Below are 21,561 nucleotides of genomic sequence, written 5' to 3'. Positions count from 1 at the left end.
TATCTTTGTCATCCAGGAGTTTATACCAATACATAAGTATACTAATTAATTTGTAAGCCACCCACTTGGAACAAGGTAACACATATATATGATTCAGTATAATCAGTTTGATTAAAACCTGCAATAACTGATTATTTTGGCCACTTGGAGGTAGCAGAAACAAGCTGTGCAGTAGTGTCAGTGTCCACCTGTTGAATCTAAGCCCAGTATTCCCTCTCTTTTAGCTCTGTTTTTGGTCTGTACCAGCTCCTGAGGGAAGAATCAGGCTCCTTAGCATCTAAACGCTCCACTATGTTCACCAGATGGTCTCTGACTGTGTCTGTCTGCTGTTTGCTGCTGAGCAGGTGGTGTACAGTAGCTTTTCGGAGCTTTTTCTCTAAAGCTGCCTGCTGCAGTGGAGAACAACTCTACGAGAGCAGCGAGAGAGAACCAAAACAGTACATTTGCAGCCAACCTCCTAAATAATGATCTGAATCTCACTATAAAGCTCTTTAAAGCCAAGGGAAGCTACAGATTCAGCTGATAATTCCCTGAGGGTTGATCACCACCAGAGACAACTTTCACACTGTTTTCACATACACTGTATGTGTAATGAATTACAGCCACTTTAGGGATTTGGTATTAAAGGGATACACCAGCAATTGATGTTTAAGATGATTTTTTGGTATTTCTGCTTTATTTGATAATGAGAGAGAGAGAGAGAGAAGATGGCGGGAAATATGTGGTCGACGTGCTACCAGGTGAGCTAATGTAGGCACCCCACAGCAGCAAATGATTACTTCACTTCCATAAAGTTGGGGACCTTGCAAGAGAATGATTAAAAGTATAAAAGTCAAAATTAAAGGAGCATACATCGTGGTATCTTTTTTAGTCTCTAGCATGCGTCCAACTCCAAAAACACTAGATTCTGCATTACCCATAATACAACACAATAGTGTCTTCCATTAAATCCCATGTATTTCAAAGTTTGGAAGGTAGGTTTTCTGTTCCAAATTTCCAGTCACCAAGCCCGAGCTGAAATGACTCAGGAATGACTCAAGCGATATAACTTGAGTCATTTTCTTACAACATAAATTGTTGTCACAAGATAAGTATTAGCATTAACCATACAAATATTTTTCACTTCTGTAATGGTATAAACCCATTTCTAAAGCTTTGAGTGTTCCTAAGAGAACAATGATCTCAAAAGCTTTGGAAAAACCAGGACTGGTTGGCCGACCAGCCAAACTGAGTTACTGCAAAGAAGTGCCTTGGTCAGGAAGGTGACCACGAACCTAATGGTCACTCTAGCAGAGCTTCAGAAACCCTCTGCAGAGTGTCCTCCATCAATCAGGCCTTTATGGTAGAGTGGCTAGACATAGACTTCTTTGAGTAAAGGGCATGATGTAGCCTGCTTTGAGTCTTGCCAAACGAGAAGTGAGATCCAAGATTCTCTGGTCGGATGAGACAAAAGTGATCTCTCTGGAATCTCCAAGCACGGTGTTTAGCGAACACCAGGCATTGCTTATCACCTGCCTAATACCATCCCTAAATTGCCCCCCAGGGACAAATAAAGTTCTCTGAATCTGAATCTATGGTGAAGCATGGTGGTGGCAGCATCATCCTTGAGTGGCCAAGCCCTGAAATGATTGCAGTTTGCTAGGACTTAAGGTAGCGGAGGCCACACACAACCTTAGACTAAGAGCTGCCCGAGAAGCATAAATCCATGCAAATAAAATCAAATGGAAGTTGACATACTGGTGACAGAAACTGTCAGAAAAGTGCTGTACAATTAGAGTTGTATACCTCCGCCAACTAGTCAAGCTATGGTTTATATCCATGACTGTCAGAACTCATATGAAATGGTTGCAGTTTGCTAGGACTTAAGTTTAAGAAGGCAAGATACAACCTCAAAGTAAGAGCTGTCTGGGAAGCACACATCCAGGCAAGTAAAAGCTCCAAAGGAAGTTGACATATTGTTGACAGAAACTGTCAAAAAAGTTCTGTGATTTTTTTTTTTTTTTTTTGTAGAGATATTGCGAGTACAATTGGAAACTAGAATAACCGCTTTGTGGTAGCAGTTTGTATCCAGTCCAGACTCATATATGTAGTGAAGATTAGTGAGGAAGGAATTTAATAAAAGGTATACATTTATTTCCTGACACATCACCTTTTTCTTAAAGGATGCACAACAACCCTACATTGTATTCAGGTCACCCTCTTCCTAAACCTTCACCCCAAACAATCCACAGAGATGAACCTTTAGCCTGTTGTTTTCAGCCTTGACTGTCTTGGCACTGCAGCTAGTTGAATGTAATAAAAGACAGTAGTTCATCCATGCGGTTTATTGTCTGCTGTGGGGGCAGCATGCTCTGACCACCATCTGACTGCTCTGTACAACGAGCCCCCCACCCCCCTCCCCGCAGGCTCAGCCTTCTGCAATTGGTCTCCAGTAATTGGGAGCAGTCCAGATCCAGAATATGATTCACCCTCCCCACTTCCTCCTCATATCCTTCTTTCTGATTAACAACATCTTCGATTCTCACGCAACTTTTACCTTTCACCTCCATCTCACTGAGCTCCCCCTTATTTCTTTCACTCGTTCGTCGCTCATTCTGCTCTATTTCACTCCTCCAGTTTCCCTATCTATTTGCTGCCTTGCTCCAACCGTTTCCATCTCTATTTCTTCCCTTCCAGCCCTTCTCTCTCCTCTATCGTTCTCCCCGCTCATTCCTTTTGATTGTAATAATGTTAATGTGATCTGCAGTGCATCCATTAAAACACACTCTAATCTCCCTGGCTGTCTGTGGGCATGTGGCTGAACCTGTTCAGCTATTTCTGGCTCCTCTATTTCTCATAGTTATAGTGACTGTGTTATCCCTGAACAGCTTATTTCTCTGCTGTAGCAGGCATCAGTTTGAATGCCACCGCTGCTATATAGAACTGCAAAGTTGAGGGTGTCATATGCTTAGCTTAACACTGATTAACTTTTTAGATAGAAGATTGCATTTACTACTTTCAAAGTGTGTTCATATATAACACAAAGCCAGTTTTACAGACAGAGTAGCTGCCTGCTTCCAGACCTCTGGAACACTGCCCACATATCTGTGATTTGTTTGGTTATTCAAATAGGCCTGATATTGTGCCTATTGATGCCTATTGATTCGATATTGAATCAGAGCTTTGTATGCTGGATTTAGAGTGGGGATGTGATCTTTCTGCAGTACACAGCTACCTAGTCACGTCTATGAAAAACAGACAAGTTTTCCCTGTTTGTGTGTGTGTTCTTGTTTTGACAGAGCGTGGGGATGTTACCTCTTCCCGCTATTCTACCTGCTCACCAGTTCGTCAGCCTATCAACTTAGTACCAACTCGGTCGGCAGCTTTACTCCTGACAGTAAAGTTTATATTCTAGTTAATGCTATCTTTGTCGGAGCGAATCATGTTGGAAGTTGGAGCCAATAAATGTTGAACAACAGTTACTTTCTAGAATTACTGCAATGCAGAAGAGAACAACCACTGAACCAAATGAGGCAGAAGGAGGGTGAATTTTCTATGCTTGTACGGCCACTGAGACACACACTACCAAGAGGACCAGTCACAGTTGCAGTCTGTGTCACCAACGTGTAGTTACATTTCATAACATATCAGACTACAACGTAGGCGACAGCATAGGCTATGGTGCAAGGTAGCTGGCACCATTAAACTGGCCTTAAGGTGCCAGGTTATAGTAGTTACTGGACGCACCTTCAGTCCTACGAATAGAGTTATAACAGCTGTCAGTAGCAACTAAATGTAGCTCAAGGAACTTGTGGGTCCCTTTTAATAGCAGCACATGTTACTTCTTCAGAGCAAACTAAACCTGCAATCTGTACATCCCTGTTGGAAGTAAGGCAGGCCCTGGATATTGGAATGCGAGTCAGATCACAGCTCTCCTGCCCTCAGGCGAGGAATTTAACCTGCACTGACCCCGTAAAGCCTCAGCTAGATGAGGAGAGCGCCATCTGACAGGCCAGTAAATCACAGCATCAATAACAGCATCAGAATGTGGCAGCACATAGCTGAATCAGACATGCATCTGACAAGCTGCTCAGTCCATTCTGAACACTGCAAATCTGTCCTCCTCTGAGACATGGACCTATGGACATATGAAGTTGACACATGGCCCATTTTACGGGGAGGATGTGAGAATTTTACTGTGCGGTAAATGTGTGAAATTACTTCCTGGTGTTTAATTAATTTGATCCCCTAATAGCTAATGTACAAATCCAGAACAAAAGAATGGCAATCACAAGGCATGATTGATAACCCATAATCTTAATGTTACATGGTTGAAGAGGCACTACCTAAAAATGCTGACGTTGTCTTCAGAGGTGGAAACAGTCAAGTGTGCGGATTGCAGTACTAGGTTCCTGAGGGTTCACATCTCTGAGGACCTCATCAACAACATCACATCACTGGCCAAGAAAGCTCAAACACGCCTCTACTTCCTCCGCAAACTCAAGAGAGCACGAGTCCCATCCCCCATCATGCACTCCTCACTCGAGAACATCCTCATTGGCTGCATCACTGTGTGGTATGGAGGCCCTGCAACGCCTAGTGAATACAGCCAGCAAGAACATCAGTGCCATCCCTGCCATCCATCACGGACATTTTTCCACACACGCCTTGTCACCCGCAGAGCCATCAGCATTGCTGATGGTGACACCTCCCACCCCTCACACACTCTCTTCTTCAGCTTCCTGCCATCAGGGAGAATGTACCGGAGTCTCTGGGCCCACTGCACAAGACTCTCAAACAGCTTCATCTACCAGGCTGTCAGGATGCTGAACTCCGACCACTAACCACTAACCACCAGACACACTTTTCTCCAACCCGTCACCTGAAGCAATATAAGTTTCCAATGATGATGGCACAAAGGTCCACTCAATAGCTTTTCTCCATCAGCATGCCGTTTGTTCTAAAGTTCATAGAGCAAACTCAAGCCACTTGCATGAGATGTGGTTGAAAGTTCCAGAAAAATCTGGTGAACAGACCTTGAGTTAAGAATTTTTGTTATTTTGTTATTTTTGTTGTTAACTATGTTATTTAAAAAAAAAAAACAGTAATCTCATCAGTATGTGTAAATGCCCAAAATATTGTGGGCTGTGAAGAACATTACTCCTCGCAATATGGAACAATGAAGAACGAACATTATATCCTCCAGGGCCCACGCAGTCTACAAAGTAGTTTTGCACTCTCCAGGTCACCTCAAACTGTGAGGACTATTAAGATTCTTCTTCCTTTTTTTCTTGTTCTCTACAAGGACACAAGCTTCAGTCTGTTCTGGGTGTTCATTTGAGGTGGTAAGCAAACCAGAAAATCAGCATCTAAGGTCATAGCACAGCCAGATGGATGGGTGAGGTCATCATCATGAGACATGTCTGCTAACCGAGTGTAGTAACAGATGTGTTGGAGGACACAGTCCTGAAAGGAATGTCTCTACAATCAGGCGATGGAGGATATTTTTGTGGTGCTGGGTAGCTCTGCGAGCTGAAATGCTCCGGTGCTGTTGAATCCTGCTGTGACCTCTGACCTCTCCTGTCAGAACCACAAAAATAATTCGCACGGCATCTTAAATCAGCAGGCTCCGGGGCACGTTAATTATGCCGCTACGCTTCGTCTGCTGATCACCCCCCCCCCCCCCCCCCCCCCCCCCCCCCTCCCCCTCCTGTTATCTTGTTCCCTCACACACTCATTTATTTAATAGTCTTCGCTGGTGAGGGTGACACAACATATGGTGTTTTAATCTTCAAAAGGTCTTTTCCCCCTTTCACTCTCCCATGGAGGTTTGTGAAGCACAGACAACAACCCACCTATAGTCGTACACTCTGGACACACACACAGCACCATCCCCCACCACTGACAAGCATGTTCATACTGTTGTTTACAGCCACAGTCATAAGAGCTCATGAATGTTGGAATGTAGATGGAGCAGAGGAGCATATGTGTGCCAACAACTAAATGGACGCATGCATAATGTATGCTTACGCATAATCACACATGCAGTTCAGCTCGCAGATGACGATGGGAATTGGTAGAACACAGTACATCAACACTTTGCTCCTCCATTTGCTGCATGTCCACATCAGCTGAAGACTTTTGAGACATCCAGTGCTACCTGTGCTGGGATTTATCACCAATCTAACTGCAAAATAAAGAAACTGGTTCCAAATTAAACATGCCAGGGGAAGTTTTACGATGATAAATGAGCAGTTTACAATAACTGAAGTGTCCACCTGATGAATCTAAGTTCAGTATTCCCTCTCTTTTAGCTCCGTTTTTGGTCTCAACCAGCTCCTGAAGGATAAATCTGGCTCTTAAGCTGCTAAATGCTCCACTACGTTCACCAGCTGCTCTCTGACTGCTCTAGCTGCTCTGTTTATATGTTATAGATGACTTATACCTATGATGGGTAATGTTTTATTTAATAGATTATGTTTTATGTCTCTGCTACTAATAGTATAATCTTTATTTCTCTTGTTCAAATCTGGGGAAGAAAATATTAACTTTTGTATAACTGTCCAACTCTGCCTGGCTTTATATCATCTGAGAATAAAAATGTACTTTTAAAGGTTTAGTTAATATTTCTGATTTTCTAAGGATCTGTGGAAAACTGAGGGGAAAAACTAATTGTTTCCAGCCCACACACACACATGCAGACACGCATAGCCACACACACACAAAGCTGACCTTTCCCTCACTGGGTTGGTCTCAGGTAGGAGGTGGAAGTGTAATAGCAGAGAGATATTGGGAGTTCAAGTCTTAATTAAAAGATGCTAATGCTTGCTGCTGCCTGCTGGCTTCAGCCACCGCTCCAGGCCTCCACATCAAATCACAGTTAAATCCTGGATTAATGCAGCCTCCCAGTTAACAACCTGAGAAACACAATACAGCATCACCTACATCCAAATACCCACAGGACACAGTCACTGCTCCAATTCATGATGCTGCCTCTCATCCTCTGTGACATGCACAAACCTCACACTGATAAACAACATAGTAAAAAAAAAAAAAAAAAAACATTTGCAATTCATGAATGGAATCAATGGTTCCAAGAGTTCTGACAGATTGCAATTAGACTTCGTCAGAGCCTGATTTCCTGCACAGCCACAGGAGCAGTAAGAAGCCAGCGGCTCTGTCAATGATACATTTTATTTGTTGTTCACAGAACAGAGACGTCGACCCTCTGCAGGTAAAAACCCCTGAGGATTATTATCACAAGCTCACTGTCTGTAGTTCACATCATTGTCCAGTGAGTTTAAATATCAGACACATACCCTGGTGATTCTTTATTAGACTTGTGTTTACAGGAAAAATAGGATTCAAGATTCAGCATTATATAATTTTTTTTTTTTTTCATTATAGACATGTCAAGTTTTATTCTAAAACTGTAAATGTAATAATCATAGCTGATGCAGTAACTGGATCACATAACATAAATGTGTAATAAAGAATAAGGATAAAGAAGGATCATCTCCCTGCTCATTCCTTCTAAGTCACAAACACAGTTTCCTGCTATTTCTAAGGTCTAAGCTCATCTTCATCTTCATCCATCCACAACCTGACACATTCACCTTCGGCCAATCACTCCTGAGCTGTCAGTCTTTCAAAGTCTTCTCTCTCTCTCTGATGTCATGCAGCTCATTTCAGCACCGCAATGATTCGTGACCCACCTCTGCCCCTTTCACCACCTCAGCTGTGGATCCTCTCCAATCAAACCCTCCAATCAGAAGTCTCCCTCTAAGAAGATGTCCCAACCTCGAGCTCCAGTCCTTTACAGACATTTCTTCTTTACAGACATTTTCACTTATATTCAACTTTTTTTTTGACTTCTTCTACTTTTAAAAATATTCAGGATTTTCCAAAAAGTTTCTGCCGTTGAAATGAACGGACGGAATGTTCAAATCCTCTAAAGCTTACTGCGCTTTTAACTTCAGCTTCTTCCACAAACCTTCAGCTACTGACATCACGCAGTTCAGCTTTACGCAAAAAATGTCACACTCCAGCCCCTGAAAGTCTCACAAACTTCTCCTCCACACACTGTTTCGATGGTAAAAATGTAAACAATTTTGTGCTCCTTCAGACATTGTGATAACAAAAGCACAGCGACTTGCAGAATTTGAACTAAGAGCCTCTCAGTGACAGCTGTACCATCCAGCTGCCCCATAGATTGTAACACAAAATGGCACAGATGCATGCAGCAAAGTTGTGTCGTGCTTGCGGTATAAAAAGCTGGGTTTTTTTTTTACTGAATAGCAGGAGTTTGAGAGGTGAGGTACAGAGCCAAATCTCACTGAAGTCTGCGTCTCGTGCAGGGAAGCTGATACCATCACGATGGAAACCTTAAATACTTCTTCCAGCTTTGGATGAATATCATTTGCCTTCCAGCTCCAGTTTTACAAGTAACGCACTGCGGTTAATGTCAGGTTTTGTTTTCAGCCATTTTCAGCTTTGCTTCAGAAGCGTCCTTCACATTTACAGCAGGAAATAGAATTTCTGGTTATAGTTCTTTTGGTAAATCCAGTGTTCCATCTCTTCGGCTCTCATACGTTTCACACAGTCACAGTTCGAGTTTAACAGCAGGTCACGAACAGTAGGATTTTCACAGATGAATTCAGCTCTTTCACACCCTTCGTACATTTCCTGTCATCTCAGGTCAAGTGTCACATTCCAGGCCACACATAAAGCAACAACATCGCTGACGCTACAGTTTGCTTTCTTCGCCCAACTCTTTTCTAATTCTACCTCAGCTGCTTCTTCGTACAAACTCGAGCCAGCAACTTTCAGCTTTTCCAGACGGCACCAATCCCAGCACAGTTTCTTCAGAGACTGTGTTCTCCAGTTATTCTTATATTAACATGTACTGTAAGAGGCAATAATTACTGCTTAAAAATGTCAAAGTAAATCAAAACATACTATTAAATTATATTTTCCCAATTATATTTTATTTTTAACCCTCTCTGCATATATTGTATCACAATATCAGATCATTTTGTACTGATACATCCTCATTACGTTAATTTAAAAAAACAGTTAAAGTAATTGACATCGCCTTGTTCAGACAGTTTCCCTCACACACTGTGGATGTACCACAGTCACTCCGTTATCCAAGGATAGCAGAGACGCTGGCTGTTGATTGGGATTTGGAGACAGGAGGACAGTGTGTCCCACCCCCCCACCCCCTGCCCAGAGCCTCAGAGCCTGGGAGCAGAGAGGACTCAGCTGGAGTCAGCGGGACTGTAATGGAAGTGCAGAGAGCTTTCTCCTGCCTCACTCAAAAACATCCGCACAATTCCATTTGCCGAATAGATAAGGGACATAAATCTTCCCCCCAGCCTCCCTCACTTCTCCTTCTTCTCCATTTCACCCTGGCATAAACAACATCGCTGCTTTCCTCCGCCCTCTGTGTCCTCCTGGTTTCTCCCCATCCTCTTTGTTTTTATGGCTTAACCCACCCAATAAGCATGATCTACCTGCATACCTGCAAATCTCTGACAGGCTGTGACACATTTATTACAGCGCACGACACAGTGGGATAATCCTGGCAGAGGGACGTTTAGCTGGAGCCCCTGCTCACATCCTGAGAACCAGCAGCAGCAGCAGCAGCAGCAGCACGACAACAGATCTGACATTTCAACATGTATGAAAAAAAAAAACCACACTGACTGTTGCTTCTGTCGTACATCTAAATCTCCTTGTGTTCCACTCTGTTACAGAGGGCAGTGTCATACTGCCACCCAGTGGTACAAGAGCAGATTTACTGATACTGGTAAACAGTTCGGTTTTATATTAATGAAGCCCCAGATACTTGTACAGCTTATTTTTTGATATGAATTGGTGATGCTCCTCACCTTTAAGTCAGTGAAACCGGTGATCAAACCGATAAAAGTAAAAGAGGTCTGGAGATAAGGAAATCAAAAGTTCGGCTAATTATGGAGCAGTGAAGGTTACATTCATTCGGTGTGAGGACAGGAGGTGAGGCTGTGCTCTAGTAGATGCACCTGGGAAACCAAAAGACATTGACTGTAATCTTCCCCTTCCAATACACAGGACTGATTTCTGATTACTGACTTCTACTCTGAGCAAAGACCTGTGAGGTTCACAGGGTTAAAACCTGCCACCAGCCCATCATCTGATATAGAAACAGCTCGGTCATGTTATAAGTGGAACAATATCGCCACCATGGGGTAAGATGGGGGGGAGGGGGGGGCTGTCACTGGAGGATGACAGTCGGTGCTGAAAAATACAATCTGAAAACAAAGAAATCTGTGGCCCATTCCCACTGGCTTCAACATTAAAGGGGCACTCTGCTGATTTATTCTGGTACCTCCACAACAGTGGGGGACTCAATGAGAATTGCCACACTCAAAGCCGTTGAAGCTGCCATATCCTGACTTTTTGTCCTTTGGATGCAACACCCCCCCCCCCCCGGCAACCCTCAAAAGGATAAGCAGTATAGCTGTGTAATGCCACCCAATTCAGCAGCAGTCCTTCCTGGTGACCACAATCAGCACATTCCCCCTGTCATTGGTCCTCCCCCAACTCTACTTTCCTTTCACAATCCATATAAATACATCACACTAACTACCTGTCCAAATGAGGTTATTCTTCATGGGACTGACATCACAGCCATACATGTGTGAAATGATCGGGGAACCTAATCCTAACCGCTAACTAATGTTTCACCTGAATCGTATTGTACGTCCCAGTTACCTCTGTCCCTCTAAGAGAGACCTCATAGTTCTAACTGACCATGAGACACAGAGACACAGGCTGGTTGTTATGGCTACTCCCTAAACTAGTCAGTCCTCTCTATAACCTTGAGCCAGCTAAATGAAAACATGTCTAAAGCTTTTATCAAAGGAAATATTAAAAGAAGAGATGTGTCAATGTATTTAATGTGTCAGTACTTTATGTGTTATCTCTGATAGACACTGAATCACTTATATGAACTTTTCAGCTTGTGTCATGCTTAAGTTGTATGCATAACATCGTACTTTATTCATGGATTCACTGGTCTTCACTCCAGCCTGTCACTGTAGCAGTGTGTTTCATTCATTAACAGACTTTCATGTCATGTTGGCTGCATTAACAACTGTTAGTTGCCAAATTAAAACATATGATAAAAAAAAACGGTTCAAGGTTCATTCACGGTTCAGCACAACTCTTTTTTTTTGTTTTTTTTTTGGCACCATTCACTTTACGTTTACAGGATGATTTTCCCAAATCATGCAGTAAAAATCTCACTCGTAAACAAAGAAAATGTTCTTACCTTTGTAGTGCCGATCATCTGAGGAAACAGAAAAGAGAGAGGAGAGAAAGAGTTGGCCTTTAAAGTTACAGTGTGAGAATAGAGGAAGAAGAATAAAGAGTATAAAGAGTCCAGCTTCAGTATGTCAAAGATATTTAGTATCAATCATCCATTTCACACTGACCATCTGACCATGCATGCGTGTACATGTACAAGGAGACTTCTAATGTTTAAATGTTTAAATGCATGCAGCCTCTGCACCTTTAAAGTCGGACATTTGACTTGAACTGCTAAAAAAAAAAAAAAAAAAACACACTGCTGTTATTGTGTAACTTTGTTGGGCCCTGCAGTGGAGCAGAGTATAAAGGCAGCCGGGGGAGACTTACAGTGACACACGGGTTTGGGCGTGTCCCATTTGCCCATCTTGTTGCACTGCGTTGAGTTTCGGCCCATGAGGATGAACCCGGGTAGGCAACTGTAGTGCAGCACTGTCCCCTCCACTGGGGGCCCCAGGGGCCAAGAAGACACCCGGCCATTTTCCAGTGATGTCCACACCCGAGGACACAACAACACTGGAACAGGAAAAACAGAGGAGACTTTATTTCATCCATGTTTTGCAGTGAGCTGCTGTCTTCTGCAGTGTGTTTTTTTTTTATTGTGACCACTGAGGGGCAGCAAATTCGTGCATTCTGAAACCATACAAACAGTGACTTTAATAAACATTATAAATGGGGCAAATAACATAGTGAGAATGTAACAGAGAAAGGGAAGACTGGGTGAAGGGACCTTAGTGAGACATGAAAGCAGGTCATGACATTAAGTTGGGTTTTTGTGGATAAACTAAGGAGTGACCAACACTAAGAAGAGAGACAGAGTTGTCAGCATACAGTGAGAACAGTGTGTCACAAGGAAGTATTCATGACAAGAGGTTTCACTACCAGCTCATACAAGCAATGTGAGATATGACCATCAGGCCATACGGGAGGAAACAGCACATGCCTGGTGGTATCCCAAGATTATTAACTCACGTGTATGTGAAAAAAAAATCTTTATAGTCAGTTCCCCTTCCAGTGTCAGAATTAGGGCTGAGACTTAATAACAGCTGCAAAATAAAGCATTTTTTTTATTTAGTAATTTGTATTTTATTCATGTAAATATATTTCTATTTACCTTCTGAGAGTCAGACGTTCATATTTAAAGGTCGGGATGGGACATATGTGATGTACTTTGGGTAAATATGATTGGATGTTATTAGATGCACAGCTGTAAATGAGCCAATCATGGCCAACCGTGTCCATCTCTGTATTACACACACACACACACACAGTGTTTAATGTCCATCTTAATCACATTTTCAGAAAGAAAGGTAGATTTTCAAAAATGTTACTCTATTTCTTTGAATGACTATAATCTCTGTGTGTATATTTATATTGTGGATGTTTAAGCAACAGTAGCAGCTGTTTTATATTCATGTTGCACAGCAGTGATTCATCCGAGCGGCACTGTCACTGAGATTCAGTTCACTGATCTGGTAAACCACTCAGTGCCCTCAGTCCAGCCCGGCTCTCTACGGACTCCTCTAAGAACGGGCTTCAAGGTTTTGAACAGGGTTGTTGTTGAGACTGAAGAGTCGAGCTCATTTAAAAGAATGACAGTGACACCTTGAGGTCATTCAGGGTAGAAGAGGCTTTGGAAGCCTGAGCAAGAAGGAACCAGGGGGAAAAGGTGGAGGCCGACAGCTGAGTCCCGGAGTGAGACAGGAGCAGGGGGGAGCAGGGCGGGCCAAGGCAGGGGAAAGCCAGGCAGAGAGAGGCAGTCCAGAGAGTCACAGAGAGTTGGGATGATCCAGTGCAGTCTCCAGGCAGAGCAGAGCAGAGCAGGAGAGGGACGGGGACTGTGCGATCTGTCTTGGCATGATGGATCACAGTGGTGGAGCTGAAGGAAGCCCAGTATTTAAAGCAGAGTAGATTGGAGATGATTAGTGGCTTGCTGCCCGACACCTGCTCACCTGATCCCACTCCTGTGATCAGAGCACAACACAGACAGACAGACAGACAGGAGAGAGAGAGACAGAGGGCATGGGAGATGAATGGATGTGTGATGGATGACAGAGTGGAGACGGAGCCGTGGGGAAACTCACAGCATCGGCTGCTCTGGCTCAGATCCGTCCAGGTGCCGTTGGGCAAACACTTCCTGACCTTGGGCCCCACGATCACCCTGCTGCCCCTGCAGATGTACTCTATCTCATAGTCCACAGGGAGCACCTGCACACTGCGGATCTATGGACACACACACACACACACACAAACACAAACATAATCAGAACAGTCTAATCACTTTGGCTGTGTTGTTTTTACAGGTAGTGAATGGATTGGTGGTGGGCAGGGGTCAAGAAAGGCCAGAGATTAGACTGAATCCTATTATATTAAAAACTTGTTAATTAGTTTAAACATGAGTTTGAGTAAATTCAATACATTTTTTTACTTAAGCTATACACACACACACACACACACATATGTGTGTATGTCTTTGAGTGTATGTATGATCCATAAACACGATTAACACAAATCATGGTGTTCTTCTAGTCCAGATCAAAAACATCTTTCAGATTATTCAGGTGTGTGTTTGAGCTACTTTGACTTTTAAAAAACCCATTTTGATTTTGTTATTCCAAAGAAGCATCTGCTGATGTGAACCTGCCTCACAGAAACAAGTCTTCTAAGATCTTTTTTTTTTTTCCAGTCCACAGACAAACTGTCTATAAACGGACACCATTTAGTTCTGTGGCTACTCTCGCTGGAAGTGGTCGTCTAAGCTGAGTCCAAAGGTACAAAGCAGAACGCTCAACTTTTAAAGCACCACTGTGAATGTTTAATGGATGTGTTCCAAAAAAAAAAGAACGTAAAAAGATTTGAAATGTTTCTGTGTTCTGTGAGTTTCATTTATGATCAATTATCCCAACTGACAAAAACAAGAAACTGATAGAAACAAAAACAAAGAGGAAAAGGAACCTGCATACACTAATTTTTTTTTCTTACATTTGGTCCTTATATGAACCTGTATTGAATCTGAAGTGAATATCATGAGATCTGTGGCTTTGAACTCCTCCCTGCGGCTGCGATCGCAGCGCAGGAGCAGCAGCCATTCCTCACCTGCTCTTGTGTCAGACCTCTGTACCTTATCCCTCCATCTCTGGGAGGACGGATGATAGCACAACCTGAAAGAGAAACACGCCGTCAAATGGAGCAGAAAAATTCCCCAGCCCATCCCTCCAGCTCCTCTCCCATCTCAGCCTGCTGCCTGTTAATCAGCTGCGAGACTGAGAGCGAGAGAAACGCTGCTGCCTGACGACCACACACGATTCATACCCGAAGCTGAATTAAAGAATATTTCTATTTGTGTTTTATATTTTTTCTTATTGCAAAAGCCATGAAAACTCCTCTGTGCCATAGAGCTCCATTTTTGTCCAAAAACCGCTACAAACACACAACATTTACAACTTCAGTAGGCAGGAAGGCAACTTCAGTTAAAGGCAATAAGTCAAACTCACTGTAGATAATGACATATAACTGGTAATATTGGTTACAAATCTCCCTATCCCTCCTCAGTAATAGACGCACAGCTTGTATATATACCCTGTTCAGGCTGGGGGGCCACAGGCAGGTGCCATTTTGATGGCATATACCTGAAACCTGGGGGGCTGGGTCCAACTCATTTTTTTTTTTTTTTCTAATTTATTTTGAAATACACACCGCCAACAGTCTCACCTTGCTTGCTATGACTGATCTGAGCGACAAATGAACTGTAAGAAGAATAAGAACAAGATGTAAGAAAGTTCTCTCAGACTCAGGCTTTTCTGACTGTGTCAAGGTCCTACCACTAGATGGTAGACCTCAGTCATGTTTTCAGCACATGCCAAAAGGACCAGCAGCCCGGCTTTCCAGCAGAAGGGCTCGCTCATTAGCCCACGACAGTGATTTTCCTCCAGTAACGCAGCATCCATGTGAGGTTTGCCCTCGTTGCTGCCAGCAGAGCTTATTTGTCAACTGAGCGACGCTTTTACATGAAGTGGGATGGAAACACGGTTAATGGGGCCAGCTGGGGCCTGACGAGTGGGGGAGAAGACAGTATTTGCATGTTCATGCTGCCTGAGACTGATGCACTTAAAGGTTTAGGCTGCAGGAAAAAAAAAAAAGCTGAGATCTGGAAGGTGAAAAAGGGGCAGAAATTTAATTCTGCCACTCCAAGTATTTCTGCCTCAAAGGTACTGTTTTTTTTTTTTTTCCATGCTTTGTATTTTTAAGAGCAGTTTTATCAGAGGATATTCAGTGATTAGTGACGGCCACAAGCACGAGCTCTTTAAATTTGCTGTAAATGCAGCTCTGTACAGCACACCCCAGACAACCCGATCTTGTCACCTGATGCTCCAAAAGCATATTTAACCACAATTAAATAATGTGGCTTTTCTTGGCTGGAATGATTTTGCTGACCTTAGGTTTAAGGCCCCCCCCCCGAATTATTAAACTGAGACGCAAAACGTTGGCCACAAACATTCGTGGTCCTCAGAGGAAAATTTCCTCATGATTTTGGCGCAAAATTTACATTTCTACACAAGAGACATCAAAATCTGATGCCATGACCTCTTTCTGACTGCTGCACAGCTTTAGATGCTTAGTCTTCCTCAACATTTCATATATCCTGGGAGGATTATTGTCAGTGTATTCATTACCTTACATTTCATGCACCTTTGCTTTTAATTTTCTACTCCAGGAACTGAGGGAAATGTTACCTAGCATAGCAACTAGTCGTGGATTCTGTTTTTTTTTCGTTTCCACTGTTCTCCACCTGAATTCCACATACAGAGCTCAAGTAAAGTCTCAAGTAACAGATTGTCCACAATCTTCAATTCACAATCTCGACTACCAGTGGGAATCGCACACATCTACATGTATGGACAACAAACAAGAGGCAAAGTCGCAGAGAAATTTCCAACCTGAACTTGATCCTAGCGTCAGGCTTTATGCAGCAAAACAATCCGAAACCTGAAGTGTTATCAGGACCTGGTCCATTAAATGTCAGAGGAATACTGAAAAATTACCTTCGCAATTACATGAAGCCCAAGATGATATCTTCTAATTGCTCATTTCTGTCCGATGAGCAGTTCAAAACCCCAAAGATATGCTGAGTAATGTTTGGCATTAAAGCTTGGAAAACAACTTCAGCGATTAATTTGAAGTCTGAAAGACAATTAATAAATGGAAACAGGCAGAAATTCCTAAATCAGACCTACACAGAGTCCTTCAGAACTCCTACACCTAACCAGCCTTTTCATAAAAATGGGTTATTGTAGGAGAAATTCAGGTAGAAAAGTAACAGGCTCTTTGATGAAGATGTCATCCTAGCTTTGATGTAGATGGGACGTGACCTTGATACACACCACCCCCCCACCACCTTACTTCTACGCTACGACCATCAGTAATCCTTTAAAGCACAGGAATTCAATCAGTCCTGGGAAGAAAACCGGCTCCTCTGAGCCTCTTCAGTGCGCTGGCGTTTCTTATTTCCTGCCAGTTCGCCGCAAAAACCTCTGTTTCACTGAAGCAGCATCACAGGTATTTTTTCTATGTATCTGATTATTTCCTTACCTTCCCCCGGGGATAATACATCTGGAGCCTGCCTCTCCACACAGGTTCACCCACAGTGTAAAAACCCTAATTACTAAACATTCACCACATTTCTCACTAGCGGCCAGGAAAGACCACTGGACGTGACTCCCATAGCAAACATCCCCCCCCCCCCCCCACCTACTGCCCCCTTTCCCCAACGCTCGGCAACCAAAGAGGAAATGACAGCTCACTAATCTGATGGCAGGTTTATGTCTGTATTACAGAGATCTGACATCTGCCTCTGAGCATTAGTGTCAGAGCATGAGCTCAGATATAAAAGCACCATAATAAGCGCTACCAAGTTTACAGCAAATATTCATTAGTGCTTTCAGCTCCCATTGGTTGCAGATTGGGGGTTTTTTTTAAATGTGGGGCTGGGCCTGCCTGCCTGCCAAATCGGGCTGTTAGAGGTGGGAAATGGTGCTTGTCCAGTATAAGTCTCAAGAGCTGTGGCAGCAATTTCATGCTCAGAGGCTGACTGATATAACAGAGGGGCAAAGGACCAAGGATCCAACTGTAGAATACTGAATACATACAGTATAAGACAGGACTGAGTACATCCCTGTACAATATCACTAAACTGTTAAAGAGTTCAAAATTGTACTATCTTACAGTAACAGTATTATCTTTAAGTTGAAGTGTGGGGTATTTGATTTTACATATAATTCAAAACAAGGCCCCAAAGTACAAACTCAATGTAAAAGCAGTGCAGTGATGGCGAACCGCATGAACAAGGTTATAGAAGAACCTGAGGACACCACAGCTGCCTCAGTTTGGGCCTGGGTTTGTGTCTAATTCAACATGGCTGCCCATGGTGAGGAGCTGAATGAACGAGTGAGAGAGACACAGAGTGTGAGACTTCATAAAGATGGAGAGGGGACAAGAGCATCAGAGGGCTGCTGAGCATAAGGTGAGACACAGCTGCAGCAGTGGTTAGGAGGCACAGGAAGAGCCATACGACCAATAACAAGGTGCAGAGGGAGTCATCCAGAAACGACACCGTTTACACAAGCTTGTATTGAAAAACAGACGAGTTGGTGCTTTTGGCTAATTCTTCTGCTTCTGGCTTAAAAATCTTTGGAAACAGTGAATTGGATCAGATGGAAAATGGAGGTGGGAGTGTGCTGATGTGGGTCTGAGTGAGAGTAAAAGGTGTAGGAGAGATGTTATGTATAGATGGTGCTGTGGATGGAGCTTTGTACCCAGATACTGAATGAAAAGATGAGTCCCAGTCTCAATGAGCTCAACAGGAGAGGACTGTTCCAACAGGACAATGATCCCAGGACAATGATCCCAAACACACTCAGACAAACACAGAGTGAAAACTGTGAGCTGGTCAAGTTTGTCCCCCTGATTGAATCCAACACAAAATCATCGGTGAAGAACAGCATAACATCATCCATGAACAGGAAGACGGAATCTGTCATCAAAATAAGGGCGCACATACAAAATATTAACAAAATAAAAGAAGGGAATCTCACTAATGACCCATTTCCCACTAACAGACAATAAAAGTAGTAACCCCTCAGAGAACGGCAGCTCCATCTGAGCCAAAAGAGTTCTTTTTAAATTAATTTATTAGACCAGTAAATCAAATCAGACAAATAATGATTCTGATCATTGGAAAAATACTGGCTAATAATCACCTGAACTCCATAAAAAAAAGGGTTTGGGACATAGCAGGGTCAGATCAGCAAATGATCATATGAAGGATTTTAACAGTGATTTGTGACAGTTTCACAGGCCCTAAAAAAAAAAAAACTATGCAATTTCTTGTCTAGAGAGAAAGCTAGTGTGATCCTCTGAGCCTGTGGAATCACCACATCATTTCACTTCATTCACTGGCTAGCAACTTTAGCATAATAATGAATCACGGAGCAAAACTGAGATGTGGGGCGGGATTCAGAGCTCTACTACGAGCCACTTCAGAGGACAACATGATTTTTCCTGGTGATCTCATGCTGAGAAGAATATGAAGCTTGGCCTCCTCTAACATGTCACCAACATGTGTGAGCACACCATCGCACATTCACTTACACACACAACATAAGATGAACAAACGCACACCAGACCAGCGGGGGGGGGGGGGGGGGGGGGGGGGGTGTCACCGAGCATCCGTTGTTCTGCTGCAGTCGCAATCATTTTGTACAGACAACCCGAGACATTGTGTTACAGACATGCACTCGTGTGTGTGTGTGTGTGAGACAGAAGAGTCATTACCGGCAGAGGTATTATACGCAGACACGCTGAGTAAGGGCAACATGGAGGAGAAGAGAAGAGAGGAAAGTGCCATCCCTCTACCTGAAAAAGAAAAGAGGAGAATACATTCAAAAGAGGAAACTGACAGATGCATCTGCACCAGGAAAAACAAAAACCAAAAATCCATACTCAAAACACTGTTTTGTCATGTAAGCCCATTTTGTTGTTTAGTGTTTTGTTTTGTTTTTTTTCTTTACTTCAGTGGCCACATGGAATTTGAGGCTGAGCAGTCCATCAAGGTCTGACACCTGACGTTTCACACATCACACAGTTTTGAAGGAGGTTGTTTCTTGTTTTTCGCTTTAAGTGACAGGCTGTCAGCCTCTTTCTTCCCCTAAGGTTTTCACTGATACACCTGCTGCAGGGTGCATACAGTGTGTTTCCCTACCCTCTGACTGATGGAATAATACCTGCAGCCTAAAGGTGCATTCAGACCAAACACAAAGCCTTTCAGCACCGAGATTCTCCCGACATCACGGACAATAAGAAATGGAGGATAAACTTGGTTGTACTGTACAGTGAGCCAGGTTAGCATTAGTGTTAGCTGCCTTCCCAAGTTAGTGTAAAAATGAGCACAGCCAGTTTTAAGGCAGCAATGTTATGGTTAATTTGGTCATGCTTGATGGTGGAAATAAAGGGTGCCAGGGTCTGTGGTATCTATGGAGCCACGCCCCTCCTTCTTTTCCGGAAGGAGTACTCTCAATGGCTGTTAAGGGCGAATATTTACGGACTGGGAAATACTCCAGAAACAGTCAAGAGGCCATATTTGCGTAACTAACACAAGGCAAAAAATTTGCTTTGTTTTTTGCTAATGAACCTGAATCAGAGATACAACAGCATAGCACAGAGCTCTTCACAGTAAAATATTCCTCTATCAAAAAGTATTAGGTTTGGTTGTGACAACTTACTAACATACAGTGTTGTTTGTTACAGTGGAGATACTGATGTGTGTCCTCATCAGGACATATATTAGAGTACAAGTACTGTAAAAATGGCAATATTTAGATGTACAATTGCAGTTTATTTATGTAACATGTTTTCTACACTGTTACGCTGTTTCAGTTTGACTTTTTTTTCCAGTAAAGACCAAATAATAATACGGATAATAATATCTGAGTTCATTGGATACTGTCAGCTATATGTTAGGATAAAGGTTTTGAGACTAGCCTTGACACAGTGGTGAGTATTCCTAAACAAATTTTCAATTTGTCTGGTTGGAGCCTGGATGAGCCTACTTTAATGGGGCCCCATTTATAAAAAACATTGCTCCCTAGCACTGCAAATGGTTATAGAAATCTGTAGGGTGCCTTTAATAGGTAAACTATGCTCTGTATTCATTTAGCTTCATATTCAGTGTAAGAGTGTAAAAAAAAAAGTGCCAGCCCAGAATGACCTGAGGCTTTGAATGGGCTCCCATATCAATATATCAGTATGTTTAGAAGCCATCAACCTACAAAGGGTTGCATTAGCCAGCTCGCAGCGCCGCGCACAAGGACTTATAGGTTCCACTTCACCCCGGCTATTTGAGGAGGCGTAACTGCAGCACAATTTAAAAGACTGATTATTTATTTTGACCCAACTGTGGTGGCTTGATAAAGAGCGGGGCGAGGAGGAGAATAAAGGAGAGGGCTGAAGCATTTCTCTTTCTTTTCTCTCGATCTGGTAGTAAAAAAAAAAAAAAAAACGTCAGCGCAGAGAGACAGCAGCAGCAGCAGCAGCAGCAGCAGCAGCAGTAGTGACTGACTAATATGATATCAGACTTCAGAAAGTGCATGTAAATGATTCCAACACTCACACTGCTTTTTCTGACAGCTGAAATTCTGGTTTTGACTCAACCATACATTTTCCTGCTTCTCTGAACTCAGTGGAAAATGAAATGGAAAAAGCCTTTTCACTACCTTCACCATTATATCAATCAGCCATGAAACAATGCAAAATTGATTTCAGTTCATTCTCATTTGAAACAGCAGAGGTGGTGGTACATTTTTTTTTTTTTTTTTTTTTTTGGATGAAGCCTGAGTGCACCAGTACAATAACACAACAAGCAGCCTTTATCTATATGACTACATGACTAAATGACTATGACCAGAGTGTGGAACTGCCTTTATAGCTGCCTGCCCAGAGGGTAAACGTGAAATGGCTGTCCTGTCAGAGAGAAACGGTTCCTGTTGCAAGACTGTTACTATGCTCTGCTGCAATGCACAGGTAAAAACCTCACGCAGCCATGGTGGAGAGAACAGTGTTGCTGTTAGGTTAAGAAATACTCAATGCTAAAAATGATTTAGTATGTTTAAAAGCTACCAATGAAGTGCAACACTACATCTGACATCTCTCTATAAAAACGTGTTACATGCAGCATCTATT

At 42.9% G+C, this 21,561-nt stretch overlaps 1 protein-coding gene across 1 annotated transcript in view; it reads right to left on the bottom strand.

The window, feature by feature from the left end:
• Positions 1 to 11,844, bottom strand: part of gabbr1b (gamma-aminobutyric acid (GABA) B receptor, 1b) — a 68,706-nt gene extending 56,862 nt beyond the window's left edge. Inside the window, exons 1-2 of the mRNA XM_041053319.1 lie at positions 11,659 to 11,844; positions 11,294 to 11,311 (exon numbers count right to left, since the gene is read on the bottom strand). Of these exons, the coding sequence (XP_040909253.1) occupies positions 11,294 to 11,311; positions 11,659 to 11,725 (85 nt within the window). The 5' untranslated portion in view covers positions 11,726 to 11,844. The remainder of the gene's footprint in view (positions 1 to 11,293; positions 11,312 to 11,658) is intronic.
• Between the last annotated feature and the right edge of the window lie 9,717 nt (positions 11,845 to 21,561).

This window comes from Toxotes jaculatrix, chromosome 13, assembly GCF_017976425.1.
Source record: "Toxotes jaculatrix isolate fToxJac2 chromosome 13, fToxJac2.pri, whole genome shotgun sequence".
NCBI classification, from domain to species: Eukaryota; Metazoa; Chordata; class Actinopteri; family Toxotidae; genus Toxotes; species Toxotes jaculatrix.
The sequence above is the reverse complement of the archived record's forward strand: the minus strand, read 5'-3'. Positions and strand labels throughout refer to the sequence as shown.